This window comes from Falco biarmicus, chromosome 6, assembly GCF_023638135.1.
Source record: "Falco biarmicus isolate bFalBia1 chromosome 6, bFalBia1.pri, whole genome shotgun sequence".
Classification (NCBI taxonomy): domain Eukaryota; kingdom Metazoa; phylum Chordata; class Aves; order Falconiformes; family Falconidae; genus Falco; species Falco biarmicus.
Window position 1 is genome coordinate 4676608 of NC_079293.1, and position 19874 is coordinate 4696481.

A 19874-nucleotide genomic window follows, 5' to 3' on the forward strand; every position below is an offset into this window, starting at 1 on the left:
TAATGACTTCATTTCCTTATGAATACTTGTTTTTTCCATTATACCCACAGGGCTAATAACAAGATAGTCTTTGTTTGTCTTTTAAATGGATTACTCTAATTTACTGGAATATTTAATGTTCTTTGTGCTCAGAAACAGCACAGCTGCTTTTGATTGTATCTGATGGAAGAGGCCTTTTCTTGGAAGGCAAGGAGCGAGTGACAGCAGCAGTTCAAGCAGCTCAGAATGCCAATATCTTCGTTATTTTTGTAGTGTTGGACAATCCGAATTCCCGGGTAAGTAAGTGAACAAGGGAGAAGTATTCTGCTGCAGTGAATGAGAAATTGATAGGAATCTTTTCGTTGTCTTTTGTAGCCTAATTTCAGGTTTTCATAACATCTGTCAGATCTTCTATGATTTGTCCCTACTATGATTCTTATCCTCTTTTGTATTTAAAAAAAAAAAAAGACTTCCATGCCACAGAACAGCTAAGTAAGACCTCTTGTATTCAAATGTAATGATTGGAGATTTTGGCCACTGGAGAAGTAGCTGGTAGGTTCACAGATTCACAGTTTGAGAGATACTTTTTTCAGTCTCACTTTTGATTCAAATTGATCATTTCTGACAGCGGTCTCCATTTGATGTGGCAGCTGGAGCCAATATGAGATTACACAGGAAGAAGTATACGAGATTTAGTGCCTGCAAAGCTGGGTACTGCATTTGGTTTGAATTATGTGGTAAAGACTAATTTTGCTGTTCACATTTTCTTCCTGTATCTTTATTTTTCCATACAAAACTCATCTGCTATATTTGTTGTTGAAAAATTAACCAATGGTTCTCTTGCTGGCAAACTATTGTAAGGTTCTGATGAAACCTGCCCATAATGTCAGGTGAAAATTCTGGGCAGTGAAATTACTTTTTTTTTTCATAAGCTTTATTAATTTTCTGAGCTGCTACACTGGGAAACTAAGAAATTACTTTGCAAGAAGCACAGCTGGAGTTTAATCTGATTTTTGAGTTGGTAGTATTTGTTGAAATATTATAAAATAATTTGCTGAAGAATCTTGTATTGGATCGCTGCACAGATGCAAGTTGAACTCAACCTTAGAGAGCTTACAGCTGACTGTCGGGAAGGCATCAAATGTGTAAAACTGGAGTGCTTACAGTAAACTCAAATCATAAAATACGAAGGAAAGACAGGATTTAATTATGGAACTTGGTATTGCAGAAGCTTAAGCTTAGTCTCTTCTAGTCTGTGATTTGTTGATTAGAGCACTTTATTTAAAAGGGAAAAAGTACTTAACTGCTTTGTGTTCAGCTTTTGCTTTGATTTACCATTGGATGCTTAAGGCTGTTAATCTTAAAACTCTTTTATTAACTTTTAGTTTAACAGAGGAGGAATTAGAAGTACTTGAAAAATGGGATAAATGATATCAAAGGCCTGTAAAAAATGCACGTGGTTTAGTAGTAACATAAATTCTTTTTTACAGGATTCCATTTTGGACATTAAAGTACCTATATTCAAAGGACCTGGAGAATTGCCTGAAATCAGATCCTACATGGAAGAATTCCCATTCCCGTTCTACCTGATCCTCAGAGATGTGAATGCGCTTCCAGAAACTCTCAGTGATGCACTCAGGCAGTGGTTTGAACTGGTGACTGCCTCAGATTCTTTGTAGACTTTCTAGACTAAGTCAATACCTGACTGCTGCTAAACTGCTGAAATGTTATGAAACTGCGTTTGATCGGAGAGTTGATGGGACAGAAATCTTTCTAACTGGGATTAATGTGCAGGAGCTGCCCTCTGGCAGTAGGGCTGCACAAGACCAAGATGGTTTAGGTGCGTTCTGTCACGATTGTCAGAGGACAATTATGCAATGGTGAGAGACTATCACAGTCTTTGGTTGCCTATTCCCACAGATAATGTAAAACTTAAAACTTTGTTCAACTTCTCTTGTAACAACTTACTGCTTTGACAAAAAAGTATTTGTAATGTTCACGGAGGTAAAATTATTCCTGCCACTGTCTACTGCAATAAGAAAAATCGGTCTTGCTTCTGGGAAGGCATTTCTGCATTAGAAGAACTTCAGGTGTCTTGTAAACAAATCATTCTTTAGCTTCACCCTTGTGGCTGGTGCCTCTGTGGGAAGGACTGGGGGAGCAGGAGAAGCAGATGGTTTTAAACAACCAAAAAAGTAAGTACTTGAATACTTGAAACTATTCTGCGGTTTAACACATCCTATTTAATTATCGCCAGTTTTTGCCTGATAGTATCAACAGGGAGTTTTATGAGTCACGCCGTACGATAACCCCTGTGGAAGCAGTTTACACTGTGAAGTTTGCCCCTCTGTCCCGGCAGGCGCTAAGGAGAAGTGTCATTAATCTGATGGCTTAGAGCATGGACATGATTTTTCATTGCCGAAGCTATGCATCTTATATTGTCTGTACTAATAAAAAGAAGTTACCGCTGTTTGTAATTATGATGTCAGTTCCTTCAGGTGATCAAAGCTTGAATAAATTAACCGACTTTACCTGGAAATGCTGGGCATTCTCTAGCAGTGCACAAATAGGAATTTTCATCCGAAGATGTGTTGTGGTTTATGAAACTTCAGCAGCTGTCCTCCTTCGTGAGGATAATGCCAGCACCGGGGGCTGATCAGGGGCCCAGGTGTTTTGATTTCTCGGTGACAAGCGGAAGGAAGGTTAGTGTTTATACGCCCCGGGACTCTCGTTGGAGATTTTCTTTGTGTACGAGACCCGACGGTGCCTCATTGTGAGCGTGGTGCCGCCGCGGCCCAGAAAGGGGCGGGAAGTGCCGGTGCGCTGCCCCAGCCGCGTGCGCCCCGCGCCCTGCCGCCGCCCCCGCCCCTCCCCCCGCGGCGGCTGCCAGCGGGCCGCGCCGTCCCGGCGGGGTGACGGGCCGGGGCCCTGCGCTGCCGGGCGCGGCGGCTCCCACCCGCACGCGAACGCTCGCCGGCTTCGGGGGTTCCGAGCGGCCGCAAGCAGCCGGCCCGCCCCGGGGGGAGGCGCCTTCCCCCGGCCGGCCCCGGCTGCCGGAGAGCGGGCGCGCACCGCGGCCCAGCCCCGGGGAACGGCCGCCTCTGGGCCGCGCTCGGCGGCGGGGCGGGGCTGCGCGTCATGGCGGCCGGGCGCCTGCCACCGGCAGCGCTCACCCTGAGGCAGGTACGGGGCTCGGGCCTGCCGGCGGGGGCCGCGCTCTCCGGGCTGCGCCGGGCCCGGCAGCGCCAGGCCCGGCCGTCCCTGGGCGCCCGGCGGCGGCGGGAGGCGGGCGGCGCGCCTCGGCGACGGGGCGGGGGGCACCAGCCTCGGGCCGTGCCGGGGGAGGCCTGGCGGGGGCCAGAAGGGTGGTCGGGCACGGGAACGGGCTGCCCGGGGAGGCGGTGGCTTCTCCGGCCCTGGAGGCGTTTAGATGTGGTGCTGGGCGTGTGCTGCAGCGGCGGCCTGCGCGGCGCTGGGTCAGCGCTGGCCGTGGTGATCTCGAAGGGCTTTTCAAACCGAAATGATCCTGTGCTGCCAGTAGCCTTAGGCACCGCGAGGTACTCCCATTCAGCACGTTCCTTTTTGTGAAACTTAAGTTCCTCGAACTGGGATCTGAAGCAAGACTGCACGTTTTGGAATGGAAAAGGCGATGGGCGTCGCTCTTCAAGCGTCCCTCAAAGCCACCGAGGGCACAGCGCGCAGCAGTGTCCTGGGACAGTGGATAGATTTCCCTTTCCCTTCCCCAGTTCCTGAGGCGACAGCAGGTTCTTCAGTTGTACAGGAAGATCCTGCGGGCTATCCGTGAGGTCCCTGCAGAAGCAGATCGTCACTATTTAAAGGACTGGGCCAGGGAAGAATTCAGGAGAAATAAGGATGCTACAGAAGAGGTGAGGATTGGGAACCTGCAACCCTGACTGCCTGCCCTCGGGAACGGTCAGTGAGCTGTCCTGTGCTTTGTCACGTTTGTTTCGTAGGTGTCACTTCTAGACTGCTGTGAAGTCTCCTGTTATTTTCTCTTAAGCATTTATATGAAGAAACAATTCAGCATCTCTAAATATTATCCCCTCTGTTGGTGGTAGTAATGTTTCTCTAATTTCCAGATAATAATCTGGAATTAGAAAGCTAAAAACAAAACAAATCCTGCTTACTCAAACCACAAATCAGAAAAATTATATCGAATAAGACGGTAAATATCATAAGTGTATTAATGGTCAAGCTTTCTATAGCTTTTTTTTTAAATCTTTAATTTCAACAATACTCAAGCTGAGCACAATTAAATTGGATGGTTGTCAATATGAAGCATGTATGAAATGCAGAAACCTTTGCGTTTCTTGTATGTCTCCTGTTTTCTGGTTTGATCCTTTTTCTGGTCGGTGCTCAAGGAATTGGTGGCTGAATTCTGCAGACAACGTGTTAGTGTACTTAGATAAAAATGCTGAGAGAAACATCCACTTCCTCAGTAAAACACCTGTCCTCATAATGCCAGCGTGCAGTTGTCACTGCTTAGTTGCAAAGGTGGTAGATGCAGAGGCGTAAAGAAAACATTATTAGGAGCCTGAATCCAGTTCAAAACTGAGCTTTAAAGCAAAGCCGTAACCAGCCCCTAAACCCATCATGTAAGGAACTGGAGAAAATTAGTTTGTTTATCCACCTGTTTTGTAACCATCTCAGTGACTACAGTGTTACTTCACACAAAGAAACAGATCACAGTAGTGCTGGTACGACTTGTATGTACTTGATGTGTTACAATCGGCATGCGTGTATAAAACTGTGCTGTGTCCAGACGCTCGGTTCAGTACATTCCATTTTGTGTTACAGGACGCGATCAGGATGATGATTACTCAAGGCAACATGCAACTTCAGGAACTTCAAAGAGCGCTTAAGCTGGCAAAATCCTGATCTTAATTTCTGTTGACAGCTGGATTTTCATCTGCTGCAAGCAAACATAGTATTTTTTTCCAGAACGTGGTTGTAATAGCAGCTTTTGCTGACAACCTGGTAATGTTTGAAGGTGGGCTCTGCCACAGTGGGGTTTTAGTTTGTTTTTTCCCCTTCCTGTTCTTCTTGGTTTGCTTACCCTCCTGTGTGGAAGTCACCCTGACAAAGAACTTCAAAAAAGTGAATGGATGATGTAGCATGTGATGTGAGAAAAGCAGAAAGCACCAAAAATTACAGCAGCGGTGTTGTGCCAGGGAAATGGAAAATAAATGTAAGCCACATCATTTTACCTGTTTTCTATTGTGGCAACTCTTAAGTGGTAACATTCATCGTGGTAACAGCTCTTTCTGGACTGTGCCAAGGATTTGTACCAAAACTTGAGATTAAAAAATGCATTTGGGATAAATAAATGGGCCCAAGACAAACACAATAAAACATTAAGAAAATGTTTTGTACGTAGATGTTGATTTTCAGTTATAGCTGAATAAAACTTAAAAAGGGAGATCTTCATGAAAATTAGAAATTTCAGCCCCAGAACCACTTATTACCAATTTAACGGTAAGTGCCTTGAAGTTAGTGACCTTAAAAGTCAATATAAAGCAAAATTACAGATAGAAAATACTAACTGCAAATATTATGGTTGTTTGCAACCTTCTTACCTTCTTGCTTGCACCTGTTCTTACCTTCCTGTGAAGGGCAGTGTTGCTTTCCCCACCCCCCTCCCCGTATCAGTTTCAAATGCCAGGCAACAGTAGATAAACACCTGACCGTCCAGGAGCTGTGAGCGACTTCAGTTGTTGTTTCAAGGGATGCGGGACCCCTTCCCTCTCCCAGTCCGCTGTTAAGGAGCCACCTCCCCTGGCCAAGGGGGCTTTCTGCTGAGTGGGCGAGCTGGATCGCCTCCCAGCAGCTCTGGTAAGTGCCACTGCTGCCACAGGGGAAGGGACAGACAGTGTTCCCTCTCCCGGCTCCAGGGGGGAAGAAGGACTCCCCTCAGGAGCCTGAAGGGTGTGCTTCTTGCTGGAGCCAAACAAAGTGTCTTCGTACTACTAAGTACTTCAACAAAGCTGGTTTGCAAAAGGCTGCTGCTTAACAAGAAAGTGCCTCTTTTTTTTTTTTTTTTTTTTTTTTTAATTTCTGATTGTTTTTCTGAAAGTCATTGCAGAATCCTTTCCTATGATACTTCTTCACATTTCAGGATGTGGCTCAGGCAGCCAGTGAGGTTGTAAAAGAGTTCAGGTTTGCGTAGACAGAAGCCTTTAAGCTTCTAATTGGTCAGTGAAAAATATGTATGAGTAAATATTTTGTTAAAATTTCAATTTTCTTAACATTTGCTGGTAGAATGGTCTGACAGAACATTAATGTGTTGGAGATTGACTTTTCACGTTACCAGAAAATGCAGTTTAGAGAGGAATTTTGACTAAACAAAGCTGTAATCAGTTCTCACAGGTAGCATTCCCTTTCCCTTCAGCCAGTGATTGGATTTCGGCTCCTGCATCAGGAGACTCTACCCTGCTGCCTCGTCACCGCGCCTTCCATTCGGAGCCCTGCGTCTGCATTACTCCTTTGACTCTGCAGTTTGGACTTTCTAGGTTGTGGCCACGTAATCCAGGAATAGGGCTGGAGCGGCAGCGCCCTGGACAACTGCTGATCTCATGAGTGCTGCTGCCTGTCCTCTCCGTGGCTCTCTGGGCTTGTCTGATAAAGTTGCCCGCCGGAGGCCTTGCAGAGTCCGGGTGTAGCCTGCTAGGGTAGGTAAATTTACTCCAAGTGTGTGCTGCAGAGAAAGGCAGGTAATGTAGGTATTTTATGAAGAAGTCCTTCAACTCTAGCAGTTTTGAAGTGGGGGCTACTGAGGGGAGTACAAAGGAACTGGCAGAAAATGCCTTTATTTCACAGTATGCTTCTTGGCTTCAGAAAACCTCTAAAATCAGTACTCTGAGGCTAAGTTCCTGTCTTAAATTACTACTCCAACGCCTGACTCGGTAGTGCAGTTTGTATGGAAGGTAAATTAGCTAAAGCCCTAGCCTCGCCCTTGTACAAGCTCAGGAGCACGTGTGTGATCAGCTGCATAAGTCAGCCCTGTGCCAGAAAGTTCTGAAAGGGTGGGTGCGTGCATCAGCTAACAAATGGCCGTTGGTCCCTGCAGCCTCCCTCGGGACAGATGGCAGACCTGGTTTCCGCGTCTTATAACCACAAACACCCACGTTTTGAAGTTGAAGTCTGATTTTCTGCTCCCCCTTCTAAGTCAAGTGAGGGGATCGTGTCCATTTTCTCTGGCTAGAAAATGTTACACCACAGACTTGTGAGCAACAATTATTTTAATTGCTTGGCAAAACATTCACTTTATCCAGATGATACAAAACTTAAATAGCATGCTTCTGCGTTCCTACAGTAGCTTAAACAAAACTGTGAACATACAAAAGTGTCTATATTAGACTACGGAAGTCAGAGCAGTAAAACTGGTGTTTCCATAACTGCAGATATACTTGTCTTGATAGTGCATTAATAGGAACTTTAAAAATATTGATATATAATACAGTTTTCTTTGCTTTATACATCTGCTAAGAAGACAAAAGCTTAATTACTAATTAGTCAATGCTGTCTTCAATACTGTAAAGTATTCTGTATTGATTTTAGGGTTCCTCAGTACAGAAACAAAAATCTTCCCTTGGCGAAACAGTGCTATCCTGTGTTTGAACTATTGTTCTATCACAAACTGTTAAGTAAACTTACTCGTCTAACAGAATCTGATGGAGCCTTCTCAGAGGTGTAAGGAGGAAACCCTAAAGGGGTGCAGATGCAGCGAGTTACAGTGCCTTTAGTTTACCTGGAGTCTGTCAGCTCGGACAACCTTGGTCAGGGTAAGTTTTGATTTTTATAACGAAACACATCCATAAGAACTTTAACGTGCGTTAAGTTCCACGTTGCGGGACTGCGAGGACTGGTTTCATGGAGACCCGCAGACTCACCACGGCCTGGCCTCTCTTTTTAGAGATTCATGGGGGAAAACAGAGAGCGGAATCACTCGTTCAGAGGAACAAAGGAAGACAGTCTGAATAAGGTGTCTAGGAGAGGATCCTGACTCCGCAGAAAAAGTAACATTTGAGTACAGGGAACCAAGCTTTCACTTCTTTAGATAAAGGACTTTTTCAAGCTTCTTCAGTAGTAGAGAAATCAGCCATTTGCTGCTTGAAGGAAAGGAGAGTTACACAAAAATTATACCTAACAAATAGAGCATCGTTATGGTAAAATATTTGCCATCCATGCCCTAAACAAAACATCTCAGTACAAGGAGCTTTGCAACCAGGACACCGTTAAAAAAAAAAAAAAAAAGAGACAAATTAATTTAGAATTTGTTTTAGTAATGTAAAACCAAAAGAAAAGCAAAGTAGCAACTAAAACCACTGTACCCAATGCAATGACTCACCTTAGCACCTCGCTCCATGAGAGCCCAGCTGGAAACCTGCATCTGTCACTTACATGGGCTTGTAATTTGAGTGGGTTCTGTAGCTTCTCTCCACTGACTAGAGACACACACTGGGGAGTATCTAAAATAGTACCAATAGCCCTTCACCCCTATTTGAATTCTGTTAAAAGCTCTTAAACATCCTGGATTTCTTGTAGGATTGGTATCACTACATGTTTACACGTAGCACACAGTGGAACCCTCTAGCTACACGTGACCTATGTGGAAATGAGGAAATTTCCTCTTCAGAAAGTAGTTTTGGTTTGTAATGCAATTTGTTTTCAAGCAGCACCTGGAAATTGAGAATGTAATATTTAACGGACTCTTGGAAGTAACAAAAAATGGATCTACCCTGCAGCATCATTGTCTTCAGTACAGTCTGCATATGAGTATATGAATTCTTCTCAGTTCTAGAGTTCCCAAAGTTATTTCTACTCCTGAAAGAGAGCATTTTGTTTGCATGTAACAGGCACTACAAATATATATAAATATATATATATACCTATCAATATTCCAGATTCCTGTACAGCAGGTTCCAGAATGAGTCCTGTTGCTTGTCTTTACGCGCTGGGTAGATGCTAGCTCTCTTTCTGCACCTTAGTCCTTAATTTGCTGAGCTCTTCTTCTAAGCTTTTGATATGCTCCTTGAGCACAGCTTTGTCTTGCTGTGCTTTCTGATTAGCTTGGCACCGGGCTTCTTCTATCTTCCGTTCATACCACTTCTCCATCTGCGTGGAAACGGCCTCAAAGAAGTACTGTGTTATCTCCAGGGCCTGGGAGGTGTCTCTGAGTGGAGGGGCAGGTGGCTGTCCCACAGGCAGGGTGGAGGGCTGCTGCTCCTGGCTCTGGTGTGCCCCGCCATGGTGCAGAGCTTTGTGCCTTGACTGCCCGCTTTTGCTGGACTTCTTTGTCTGAGTTCCTTTGTCAATGAAGTAGCCGCTCTGTGGTTCAGTCTTTGCCGGCTCAGTCAAGGGCTCCAAAGCAGCTTGAACCTTAACGTGTCTTAATTTGGAGCCCAGAGGCTCGGAGGAGGGCAGCTGCTGCTGGAACCTGTGAAACGTGCTGGCACTAACGCCTCTGTCCTTTGGCCTGACGTCTTGAGCAGGGGCAGAAGAAGCAGCTGGTCCGCCAACGATTAACTGTTGCTCTGTACCTACAGAATAAGATACAGACATACATAGTTATGAAAGTCCCAGGCATGCATTTTAGCATTTGGAAATCCTCATTGTTCAGTGAATGATGCCGTTTCCCACACACGATGCTGTGTGTACACTGTAAAGGCCTGTATTAGTTTATCACGTCTTCCCAGTCAGGTGATAAAGAGTCATTCAAAGAGAAAAGCTGGCTTAGGCAGAGAGGCACTGCCTTGCGACTGCGGGACTACAGGCCGACAGCCATCAAAGGACTTCATCAGAAGGCTGTGGAACAAAGATCAGGCTAGACTGCCAGATTAGTTTATGAACACCCTGCTGCTACAAAACTCGAAGGCCCATAATTTTGCAAAGGTAACACGTTCTGATGCTTCTGAACCGTTCAATGCAGTATAGCTCACAGTCACGCTACCACAAGATCTCCTGTGTGGTCTTCTGCCTGTCTAGCCTGACAGGGTGTCTCCTTGTCCATGGCTGTTCACTTTGCATGGCGTTTTGGGGGGATATACAATGTCTTTTACAGAAGTCCAGGGCTTTGATAGCATTATTCTTGGATGTGGAGACTTGGCCATTCTGCCTGGGGTTTTTGGGTGGTTTGTTTTTTTTTTTTTTTCTCTCAAAAGCTTCCCTGACCAAGCACAGAGAGAGATGTGGCTTGAACCATATCTTTGGGTGGCCTCGATCCCTGAATGGGATTGAATGCTCTCAGCTATTTTCGTTCTTGTCAAATGAACTAATAATTAAACAGACTTTGGTTCAGGAAAAAAGGAAAAAGTGAAGGTTTATTCTGCGTCCTTGCACTTCAAATATTAACACGGTAAATTAGTATTTTAGGTTCACATCCTTGCACCCTGCCATTATAGCTTCCATGCTTCTGAAAATCACTAAATGCAATACAGTTTCTTCAGTAGACTTTGATAATCTGCACACCTTCCTGACAGACAGCAGGGTGGGAACAATTCTGAGTGGGAAGTTGGAGAAATTTCAGAAAACAGAGTTATTCAGAGCACCAAAGGATTTGGCTTCAAAGACACAGTGACATGGAAGCACCCAGAAGAGTCAGTGGAATTCCACCCAACCATGTCTTAAAATATTCCCAGTGGCTGCCTTGAAGTGTATTCTAATCCCGAGACATTAGGCATATGGATGAGGGAAAACACACAGCCAGGATTAACATCCATGGTATTACTAGAAGCATCCCTCAGTTAATTAGCTTGCCATTGAATGACTATGACATCTAAGCACCTAACAAGGTTGTACCTGACCCATCATCGCGTTGATTGCAAAAATGTTGCCCAAAGCTCTGTCCTGGCATCTGCACTCTGCTCCTTCCCCCGTCTTCCGAGAGGCTGTTGGGAAGCGTGGTGTAGGAGTGCTGGTGGGAGCCCTCTGACTGCAGCACGGACTGGCTGGCTTTGCAGTCCTTGCCACTCTGGGGGTGGTTCTCGGTATCCAGGGTCTCGGTGAGAGACTCACAAGTGGACAAAGTTGACTTTGGTCTCGATGACCTGGAATCTCCAGAAAGCTTGAGCTCCAGATTCTGAATCTTCAACATGCACCACGTCTTCAGCTCATCAACCAAGGAAATCTATGAGAAAAAGACTGTAAATTAGATGGTCCTGTGATTGGTTCCGAGCTGCTGAGGACGTGTGGTAGGGACAAGGAGAAGCAAGCCAGGTTGTCTGTGGGCTTAGACTCCCTGTACAGATATGTGTGCTGCCATTGGGAATATTTAAAGGACTGCAAATTAGGAAAGATGAAGAACTAGCTAGCGAAAGGCACCTTCTTTAGTCCAAGCTACCACCTCTTAGTTTGAAGGTGCGACCGTAAGTCATCTGGATCAGGGATGACTTGTTCGATCGTACAGTCAGTGGTACTTTCTAAGTGCAAGGAACATCACATGTGGTCAAAACTGCCGTTTTTTAAGAGTCAAATTAAACACTTCTGGGGTACAGCTTTATACCATTGCCAACCTCTGCTTCTCTGGTCATTCAGGGACAAAGATGAGTCCCACGCCAAATGACAAATTACTAACCACTTTCAAATTACAAAGGTGCTTAGTAAGTGTCAGCTGCGGAGGCATTTACCAGTAACCATTTAAAATATGAGTAGCTCTTTTACCCTCTTACTCATACAGCATCACGAATTCAGGTCAGGCCCTCCTATGCCCATGGACACTTAGTCCGTGCATTTAGTAAAGCCCAGCTCGGGTTTTCCAGTAGCTTCAATTAGACACGACACAACAGGAACAGCTGATAGCACTTAATGAAATTTCAGCAGTTCACCTGACCTGTCACTCCAGTATCTCATTTCTTAAACAGAGATTACAAGGAGATGGAGCACAAGCCTAGGCGTTCAGAAGCCAATATAATACTGTCTCCTATTATGAAATAAAAACTAACGCTGCCTTAGTTTGGTAAGTACTTTCTTTTGGAGCGAAGTGCTTTGCAGATGGCAGACTGAAGTATCTTGATTGGTAGTTTATGCTAGGATTATCACAGCTGCCAATTTAACACAAGATTTGGAATGGTCTTTTAAAAAGTAGTGACATTTTACTAGCACAAAGTGTATTTCTCAACTCTTAGAAGAATACCAATAATGAGAAAAATAATTGTGTTTTATATTTACCTGTGTGAGTGCAGAAACACAAGTTTCTTGTATGTTTTAGTGGTAAGTTTTTTCAGAAGCTAGAAGGGCAAGAGCTGGATCTCTACAGGAACAGTTATTCTTGTAGTGCTGGTTAAACAAGCATACAAAAAGAACTTGCCTATTTGCAGTAACACACAACTTGGAGGTAGTGTGCTGTTGCCAAAGTCAGAGGGAAGAACTGAAGCTTCTTAATGCATGAGGGGAAAAAAGATCAAACACAGAAGGGAGAGATTCCCAGGGCACACGGTCACATGGATGAGAACTAAAAGGAACACCACAGATCTTGGCCTTTGTTACTGTTTGCAGATGTTCCTGCAGACGTCCTTTAATGAAGCAAAAGCTGAAAGTACAACTGTTAAAAATTTAGTAGTAGGAAGTTTTGCAAAGCACTATGTTATACGAAAAAAATACCTATGTTACAGGTCTCGCTTCAGACCCACCAAATTAAACTATGACAGTGGGACTGGATTTCACATTCCCCATTTCTAATGTAAAAGCTGTATAAATTTGGTTTAGATATTAAGGTGGTGGATAGGAATAATGTGGGTTTTGAAACTCTTTTGCCTGTTTCAACAGATGAGATAAATCTCCAATATTCTCTCTGCCTGCTGGAATGAAACTCGTGAGGTGATCCATCGGAGCTAACAGGGAGTAGCTCTTTCAAGCCCTACCTGCCGTTTCTCCCCCTCATTTTTTTCCAGCTCAGTGTGCTGTTGCAGGCGGTGAAGGCACTCTGTTCTCTCTGCGGACAGCCGCTCAGCCATAAGCTTGTCTAAAACACGGAGCTGTGGGGGAAAAAAGAAAAAAAAAACACAAAACCAAAAAACAATTTAGCTGAGATGATCATGTTAAACAGCAAATAAACCCCCCATCTGTGAACCTGGTAAGTCACAAGTACAGGCTGTTTTTCAGTCTTCATTTCTAGGAATGCTGCCAACTACAACTAGGTGTAGTTTGCAAAAAGGTTCAGTCACAAAATTATCAATGAACAACAATTAAAAAATAATTTAGACTATTTTGGATCTCAGTGCAAACAGAATTCAGCAAGAGGGATTTTTACAATTATGAACCAACCAGCTGCAGAACTGCCTTCTGACTTTTAAGTTTCCCTCTTAAGTGGCTTCCAGTGCTTCTTTAGACAATAAATCTAGACTGCTTGAGGCCCTAACACTTTATAAAGTGTTTTTTGCAAAACTCTAGTTTGCAACATTAGATCCCTGTGGAATGTCACAGTTCCCTGGTCTTGAGTATTAGCTCTCAGGTTCATTTTTACAACACAAGAACCAATAAACGAATCACGGCAATGGAAACATTCATTAAGCTTACAGTATGTTTCTTGTAGTCATACGGACAAGCAGACCTCAGGGTCATATTCTTACTTGATGCTGAGTTTTGCTTTCCATCTGGCCCAGCTTAACATTCATCTTGTCTTGTACTGTCCCAAATTCAGCTTTTATCTCTTCCACCGTTGCCTCCAGCTGATTCTCCAGTTTATTTATCAGGGGCTCACAACGACATCCATTTATCGGTGCCTGAAAGGAGTAATACATTTACTTGCTACATCCCACTGTTCCCTTAGCACACCTGGAACATTATCACAGCTTTCTTGAGTCAGTCTTGGGCTCCTCTGTACCATGTACTGTATCTCACCCTCCTGATAACGTCTTACCGTAGCTCAGTAAACAGGCGCTTAGTTGGAAAAGCAGCGAGACTAGAAAAGGATTGATCTGATTTATATGGATGCATCCTAACGCACGGAGTGCCGGTTCCACTGCGGCCACCAGCGGTGCGCTCAGATCACGTACGCGGTGGCACTGTGTGCGTGTGAGGGTACCGTGTTACAGGCCTATACCCCCCCGCTGTCATTCTGAATTGTACAAAAAATCCCTGACGTGTATCTGGGTGGGTTTGGGGGCGGTTGTATTTTAACCTAATGCCAATAATTAGCGCTTTTTTTTTATTATTTTGTACTCTATGTCAAGGTCCCACAGCTCCTGCTGGCCTTCAGCTGCCCCTTGTCTTCTGTGCACACCGCTGCCATCCTTGGACTGGCATGACACCATGTCCAGGCTCCTCTGCAAGGGGAGCCGCACCGACCACGTTTAAATCTCTCAGGGAGGTGGTCACCAAAGGCTCCCTTGAGCAAGGACAGCTAACCCTCATCGGCTTCCACTGCTGCCCACAGGCAAGGCTGGCTCCTTCAGGGGGTGAGTCAGGAACCCGCAGGGGCTGCTCTGAATCTGGCTGCAGAGGAGCCTCCCTCTCTCTTTAGGCCCTGACAAATTGGGGGTTATGTTATTCCCATGGCAGGGCAAGGCAGGTGGTTTGCTAAGCACTAAAGAAAGCTTCAGAAATACAGGTACTTAAATTCTGTTTGCTATTCAGGGCCTGAGGGCATCAAAGAAGAAAGAGAGGAAAAAAGAAGGGGAGGAACGAGAGTCTAGCTCTATTACGCTAATCCTCGTGAATAGGTTAGGTTTGTATACAAATCCTGTCTGCTCTCTGCACCTTCTTCCTGCTCCCCAAGTCCTTCCCACTGGCCCAAGCTCCTACCATCGGATCCTAGGGGCAGGGAGATACTCCTTTTAACATATGAAAGCTCCTCCATCCTTTCTGGTGTCTGCTGTTAGGATAATGCCACAGTGCCCCTGTCTGGAAATTTCCCAAGCGTTATACAGGGAGATGCTGGAAAATACGGCCAGTAAAATCTCTGAAGTCTGACTTGAGTGATCTTCAGCATCTGCTGAATTTCTACTATTTTATTTTATAATCATCTGGATTTTCCTGACAGCGAGGGGCTGAGGAGAGCGGGTAGATGCGTGTGAGAAGCTAAGGAAATGAAAGGACTGACCTCCCAGAGGTACAGGAGGGCAGTATTCAGAAAACGACAATACAGACATTTATAATGTCTACAGGGTAACTTGCTGACCGGTTTTATGCTTTTTATAAATGTGTACTGGTAAATACTTGCGGAATGAAATGACTAAAATACCAGCCTCTAAACTGGAATAAATGTACACCAGCTGCCAACTCCAAGTTTCTGTACAGCTCCTGCCTCCTTGAATCCCCAAGGACATGTTGCAATAAACAGAAAGAATTGAAACAAAACCTATTGAGTGTACTCAAGCTCTTGGCTTAGGTAGCAAGCTTCAGTGCTGCCACGCTGCTTTCACTTTTTCTCCTTAGAAAAGCGCTTTGAATTTCCTGTCACAAATCTTAATGTTTCAAAGCGTATCATAAACATTCCAGTGTCATTTCCAATCGCAGTTCCCACCTTACATCCAAACAGGAAATCATTTGTAGATCAAAACTAGTTAAGCATGTCACGTTTATCATCCACAAAACCAGCCTACTGTTCATCAGACTTCAGGCCAAAATGCAGCTGAAGCCCAAACCAGGAAAACAAACCCGCAGCCATCACTTCATACCACCCAGAGTGAGTTACTCAAACGGACTTTCTATCCCCGGGGCAACCCTGCCCGGGGGCAGCTCACCTGCATCACCTTCCCGCTCACCTGCATCACCTTCCCGCTCACCTGCATCACCTTCCCGCTCACCTGCATCACCTTCCCGTCCTTCCCTCGGTACAGTGTGTACAGCTGGTAGGCTCGGACCTCGTGGGGCGGGGGGGGAGAGGAGCAGTGATGTTTACTTCTGCGCTTGGGCACATTTTGCTGAGGCCGAGGGAGCGGCTGCTGATCGGCTGGGGAGATGGGGTCCGAGAGTGCTGAAACCTGCACAAAATACAACATTTCCCCCTATTTGTGAGCCTCTTGGTAAACTGTTCCTGAGGGGAACGGGACATCCATCGTGACAATTACAGCAAAAAGCTGATTAAAACAGCAGTCCAGCTGCAGTGGCTGGCCACAAGCTTGGTGTCTGTCTGCACAATAATGCAATTTCTGTACAATTCTGGTTCACGTGACCCTCTGCAGCAGAATTTCCCCACCAGCAATGGGTTCTGCCTGAAGACTAGCTCTGCCCCATGGGCATGGTGAGGCTGCTGCCCTGATTCGCCGATGCGCTGAAGGGACACCTGTACTATTGCTCAGTAACTATCCTTCTCTCTCTTACCATTTTAAATCTACTGATATACCTTTTCCTTTGGCTTTTTCTTTTTGCTCTTCTTTCCTTTGGGATCTGGTGAGTTCAACCGCGGTTCATCCTTCAGATCGCTCTTCCTCTGCGGTGGCTGGTCGCTGCTCAGTGTGTCATCAGCAGCTGAGACGCTGCCCTGCTTGAAGCAAAGACAGGGAGGTCAGAGCAGTGGCAGAGATGGGGAAAAGGCACCTTTTCTTCACTTCCCCAGTTTTTTTAAGCTGCTGTGCACATGTGAGTGGGCAACTCTGTACCAGCAAAGCACGACAGATTGCCTCAGACAGCTGCCGTGGTCATGCACAAGTGATGGCTCCAAAGATACGGTCCCGATGGGTTTTATTTGCGCTCCCTCCCCGCAGCAGACACGGCTGGTAACGCTGGGTTGTACCTTGCTCTGTACCACTTCATCCCGTGGTACTGACTGAGCTCGCCTTTCCTCCTTCAGTCTCTCTCTCCTCTTCCTCAGGCTTCTTCCACGGTTAAAACGCGAGACCTGAAGGCAGACCACACTGTTACGCAGCGATGTCACACTCTTCCTACCACAGAAGCCAAGTAACAGGGCAGACCTTTTTCACCTCCATGGCAATGGATAAAGGAGGGCGTGCTGCCAGATGGAGGCTGATGGGCCAAGCACAACGTGGGTGTTTATAGCCACGAAAACACACCACCGCCACCGAGCTGAGCCTGCCGGGGCACTCTGCTGCACCCTGGGAGGGTGAGCGCCTCCTCCTGTGTCCTCAGGCTGGTTGCCAAGCCCAGCCCAGCCCCTCTCACACAGAGGTGACCAAGAGGAACAGGCCAGGGATCACACCCCGATACAGAGCCCTCCCACGTGCCTTCTGGGCTGAAGAGCATTTACAGCATTTCACACACAGCAGCAGAATATAAACAGGACGTTTTGTCCCCATTGCAAAGCATCTTCCAGTGGGAGCAACCATCCCGGGGATGGGATGTGTCCGAGGCAGGTACCAGAGTGACACAACCCAGGAACATTCTGGGTACAAGGCAGCTTTCTAATCACTGCAGGGAACAAGTGCCTCTGGCCACTCCATCCTCTGCTGCTCAGGACAGCGGCACCACTCACAGCGCCTGCTTAATGCTGGGGCTTAATCCAGACACCGTGCTAGGCGTGGGGGTGGAAGGCTCCACATCCACAGACCTGAGGCCAGCACACAACGCCAGCAGAAATGTAGGCACCTTCCACAGCAGAAGATTAAGGACCAGGGGATGTAGCCTCCCGAGGTTAACTGGCCTCAGCTCCATGGGTATGTGTGTGTTGGGGAGGGGTTTGTAAGATACCTGTGACGCTTTAGTCAGGAGAAGCGCAACCTCAGGGTTATTGTGCTGTCTGGCAACCTCTAGAGGGGTCTGACCTGCCTGAGAGCAAAAAGAAAACACCATTTCCTTCAAAACACAAGCTACTAGAAAAGTGGAATTTCTCCACCCAAGGTTAGTACATGCTCTGTGCACAAGAGTAAAGTGACCAGCTGCTCTCATTTACCCAGATTTAATTCAACTCTAACACCCAAATATTTCCTACCAACGATACGAAGAGCGTTGAAGGGGGCCTGCGTTAATACCAGATACCAGAGAAACTCCACGTCCTGCTTACATTGTTGACAACGGATGCATCAGCCCCTGCCTCCAGCAGCAGCTTAACCACCTTCCTGTGATTCAGAGCAGCAGCTACATGGAGCGCAGTATCCCCTGCCTGCAAGTCAGAAAGCAGAAAACAACCGTGTAACACAAGTCCTTGGGCCTCACCCTGCAGAAAACACGCCTTCCTAGAAGATACTCAAGAGGTCAAAAGACCAACACTGATGCAACAGCTAAGCTTGAATAAGGCCTGGTCAATTAAAAAAACGCAGAGCTGGGAGGAAAGATGGGGACAGGAGGGGGCAAGGACCTACTTCAGCCTTGTTTTGAGAAATGCAGCTGGGGTTCTGGTGACCTGGTTTAACTAAACCAAGTGACACACAATGCCGCTTATTAGAGACAGCTCAGCTCTAACACCAGCAAATGGGTACGACATCTGAGGGCAGAATCAGTTTTCCCACCAAAACCTCCTTTCTTTTTTTTTTTCTTTTTTTTTTTTTTTTTTTTTGTTTTTGCAGGTTTGATTATTTGGTGCACAGGTGGTCACGTATCGCATTACTCGGAAAGAACCAGGTAAGTACCAGCAGCGAGATGGCTGGTGTTCTCTTCGTGAGATTCCTCAAGAAAAACAAGTTTTGGACCAAAGCCAGGAGACAATCCAGGTCCAGCACTAACACAGTGTTCTGTCCTTGTCCCGGTGCAGTGTGGTGAAGACAGCTGTGATCAGATTTAGGCACTGGTAACAGAGCCAGCAGCTGCTCGAGGGAGACTGGACACGTGTATATAACGCCCTCCTGTCCCCTTTGCCTTCAGAAAATTAGATCTCCTTGAGACTAGTGAGTATCTATTGCTCGTTGCGAACTTGGATGAGGCATATTCATAAATAAAATCATTATATGTGCAAATATGGAACAACTCAGGGTAGTGCTGGGGAGTGAAGGACTGGAATGTCTCTCTGGGCCAGATTCACACCAGTTAATCTTAATATTCAGTAGCTCATTTTGTAAGTTAAAAAACTCATTTCCAAATAAAATTACATAGTAAATTTAACATGCTGAAACCCATTTTGTTTGTTGTAGTATCTCATATCTAAGACAAAAGATTAAATGCACAGATCAGAAAACATCTTTATGATCCTCAACTACATGTGGAAAATTTCCCAGGAATACGAGACAATGTGGTTAAGCACCACATAATCTGTTTATTTAGCAGATTTAACACACTTTACTGTACTAAATCCATTCCCTTCTACCACCCAATTAGGCTATGCTATAGATACAGCAATCAATTACTTCTCTATAAAACAGCTATGGATGATTAATGCTAGGTTAGACTAATCATTGCTTGGAATTTAAAGCATACTTTTTCTTCACTTACATCCTTTCAATTCCCCCTACTGCAAAATGCAGCAAAGTGAAGTATTCCAGAGGAATCTGCGCTTTTGTAGCACCTGAACATGAGTGAGTTCTGCTTCACAATGTCTCTGTAATGGCTGTAGGATCATTAAATCCTTGTTACGGTGGAGAAAATGGGCCCCCATAAAACGGGTCTCTCGCCCAGTCTCATTCTGCACAGAACTGGTAACGACCCAGGAGCACCAACTCCTAACCCTATGCTACCACCCCCGTTCCAAACCCCCCTTTACACCAACACACCATTGCAGAACCTCACAAAAAGGCAATGCTCTAAAGAAATGATGCAAATGCGATGGCAAAATAATAAACCCCCTCATATGCGGTTACTTTAAGGCTATTCCTAAAAGCTTAGGCATATGGCGGTACAGTGACACAGAGTGAAGCGGGATTACTTTGGTAGGAATCCCTCTTCCCAACAACTAGCTGTATGCAAAGGGCACAGAGTCGCAATGAGGTTCATGCACTGACCTGGTTCTTTTCATGGACAGAACAGAAAGCACTGAGCAGCACCCTAATGATGGGCAAGTGATTATAACGAGCAGCAACATGCAGACAGGTATCTCCTGCCTGCAAACAGAA

The 19874-nt window shown here is 45.7% G+C and overlaps 3 protein-coding genes across 6 annotated transcripts in view; 2 read left to right on the forward strand and 1 right to left on the reverse strand.

Moving 5' to 3' along the window:
- MDN1 (midasin AAA ATPase 1) overlaps window positions 1-2101 on the forward strand; it is a 103859-nt gene extending 101758 nt beyond the window's left edge. The window contains exons 101-102 of the mRNA XM_056342807.1: window positions 133-275; window positions 1470-2101. Coding sequence (XP_056198782.1) covers window positions 133-275; window positions 1470-1658 — 332 coding nt within the window. The 3' untranslated portion in view covers window positions 1659-2101. The remainder of the gene's footprint in view (window positions 1-132; window positions 276-1469) is intronic.
- Window positions 2102-3014: 913 nt separating this feature from the next.
- On the forward strand, window positions 3015-5365 carry LYRM2 (LYR motif containing 2). The gene is made up of 3 exons (XM_056344033.1): window positions 3015-3162; window positions 3726-3866; window positions 4798-5365. The coding sequence occupies exons 1-3, from the start codon at window positions 3118-3120 to the stop codon at window positions 4876-4878; spliced, it is 267 nt and encodes an 88-aa protein (XP_056200008.1). The 5' UTR covers window positions 3015-3117; the 3' UTR covers window positions 4879-5365.
- Window positions 5366-7220: 1855 nt separating this feature from the next.
- Window positions 7221-19874, reverse strand: part of ANKRD6 (ankyrin repeat domain 6) — a 102619-nt gene continuing 89965 nt past the window's right edge. For all 4 annotated transcript variants that reach the window (XM_056344028.1, XM_056344029.1, XM_056344031.1 and 1 more), the window contains 10 exons: window positions 19764-19862; window positions 17897-17995; window positions 17584-17661; window positions 16673-16777; window positions 16283-16420; window positions 15744-15920; window positions 13566-13718; window positions 12858-12971; window positions 10798-11125; window positions 7221-9539 (listed from right to left, as the gene is read on the reverse strand). In XM_056344028.1, the coding sequence (XP_056200003.1) occupies window positions 8965-9539; window positions 10798-11125; window positions 12858-12971; window positions 13566-13718; window positions 15744-15920; window positions 16283-16420; window positions 16673-16777; window positions 17584-17661; window positions 17897-17995; window positions 19764-19862 (1866 nt within the window). In that variant the 3' untranslated portion in view covers window positions 7221-8964. The remainder of the gene's footprint in view (window positions 9540-10797; window positions 11126-12857; window positions 12972-13565; window positions 13719-15743; window positions 15921-16282; window positions 16421-16672; window positions 16778-17583; window positions 17662-17896; window positions 17996-19763; window positions 19863-19874) is intronic.

Bases quoted from the DNA above. Each gene is read 5' to 3' on its own strand.
- LYRM2 (XM_056344033.1), top strand. From the start codon at position 3,118: ATGGCGGCCGGGCGCCTGCCACCGGCAGCGCTCACCCTGAGGCAG. The intron at 3,163-3,725 runs GTACGGGGCTCG...TCCCTTCCCCAG, and splicing joins CAGCGCTCACCCTGAGGCAG to TTCCTGAGGCGACAGCAGGT. The intron at 3,867-4,797 runs GTGAGGATTGGG...TTTGTGTTACAG, and splicing joins ATAAGGATGCTACAGAAGAG to GACGCGATCAGGATGATGAT.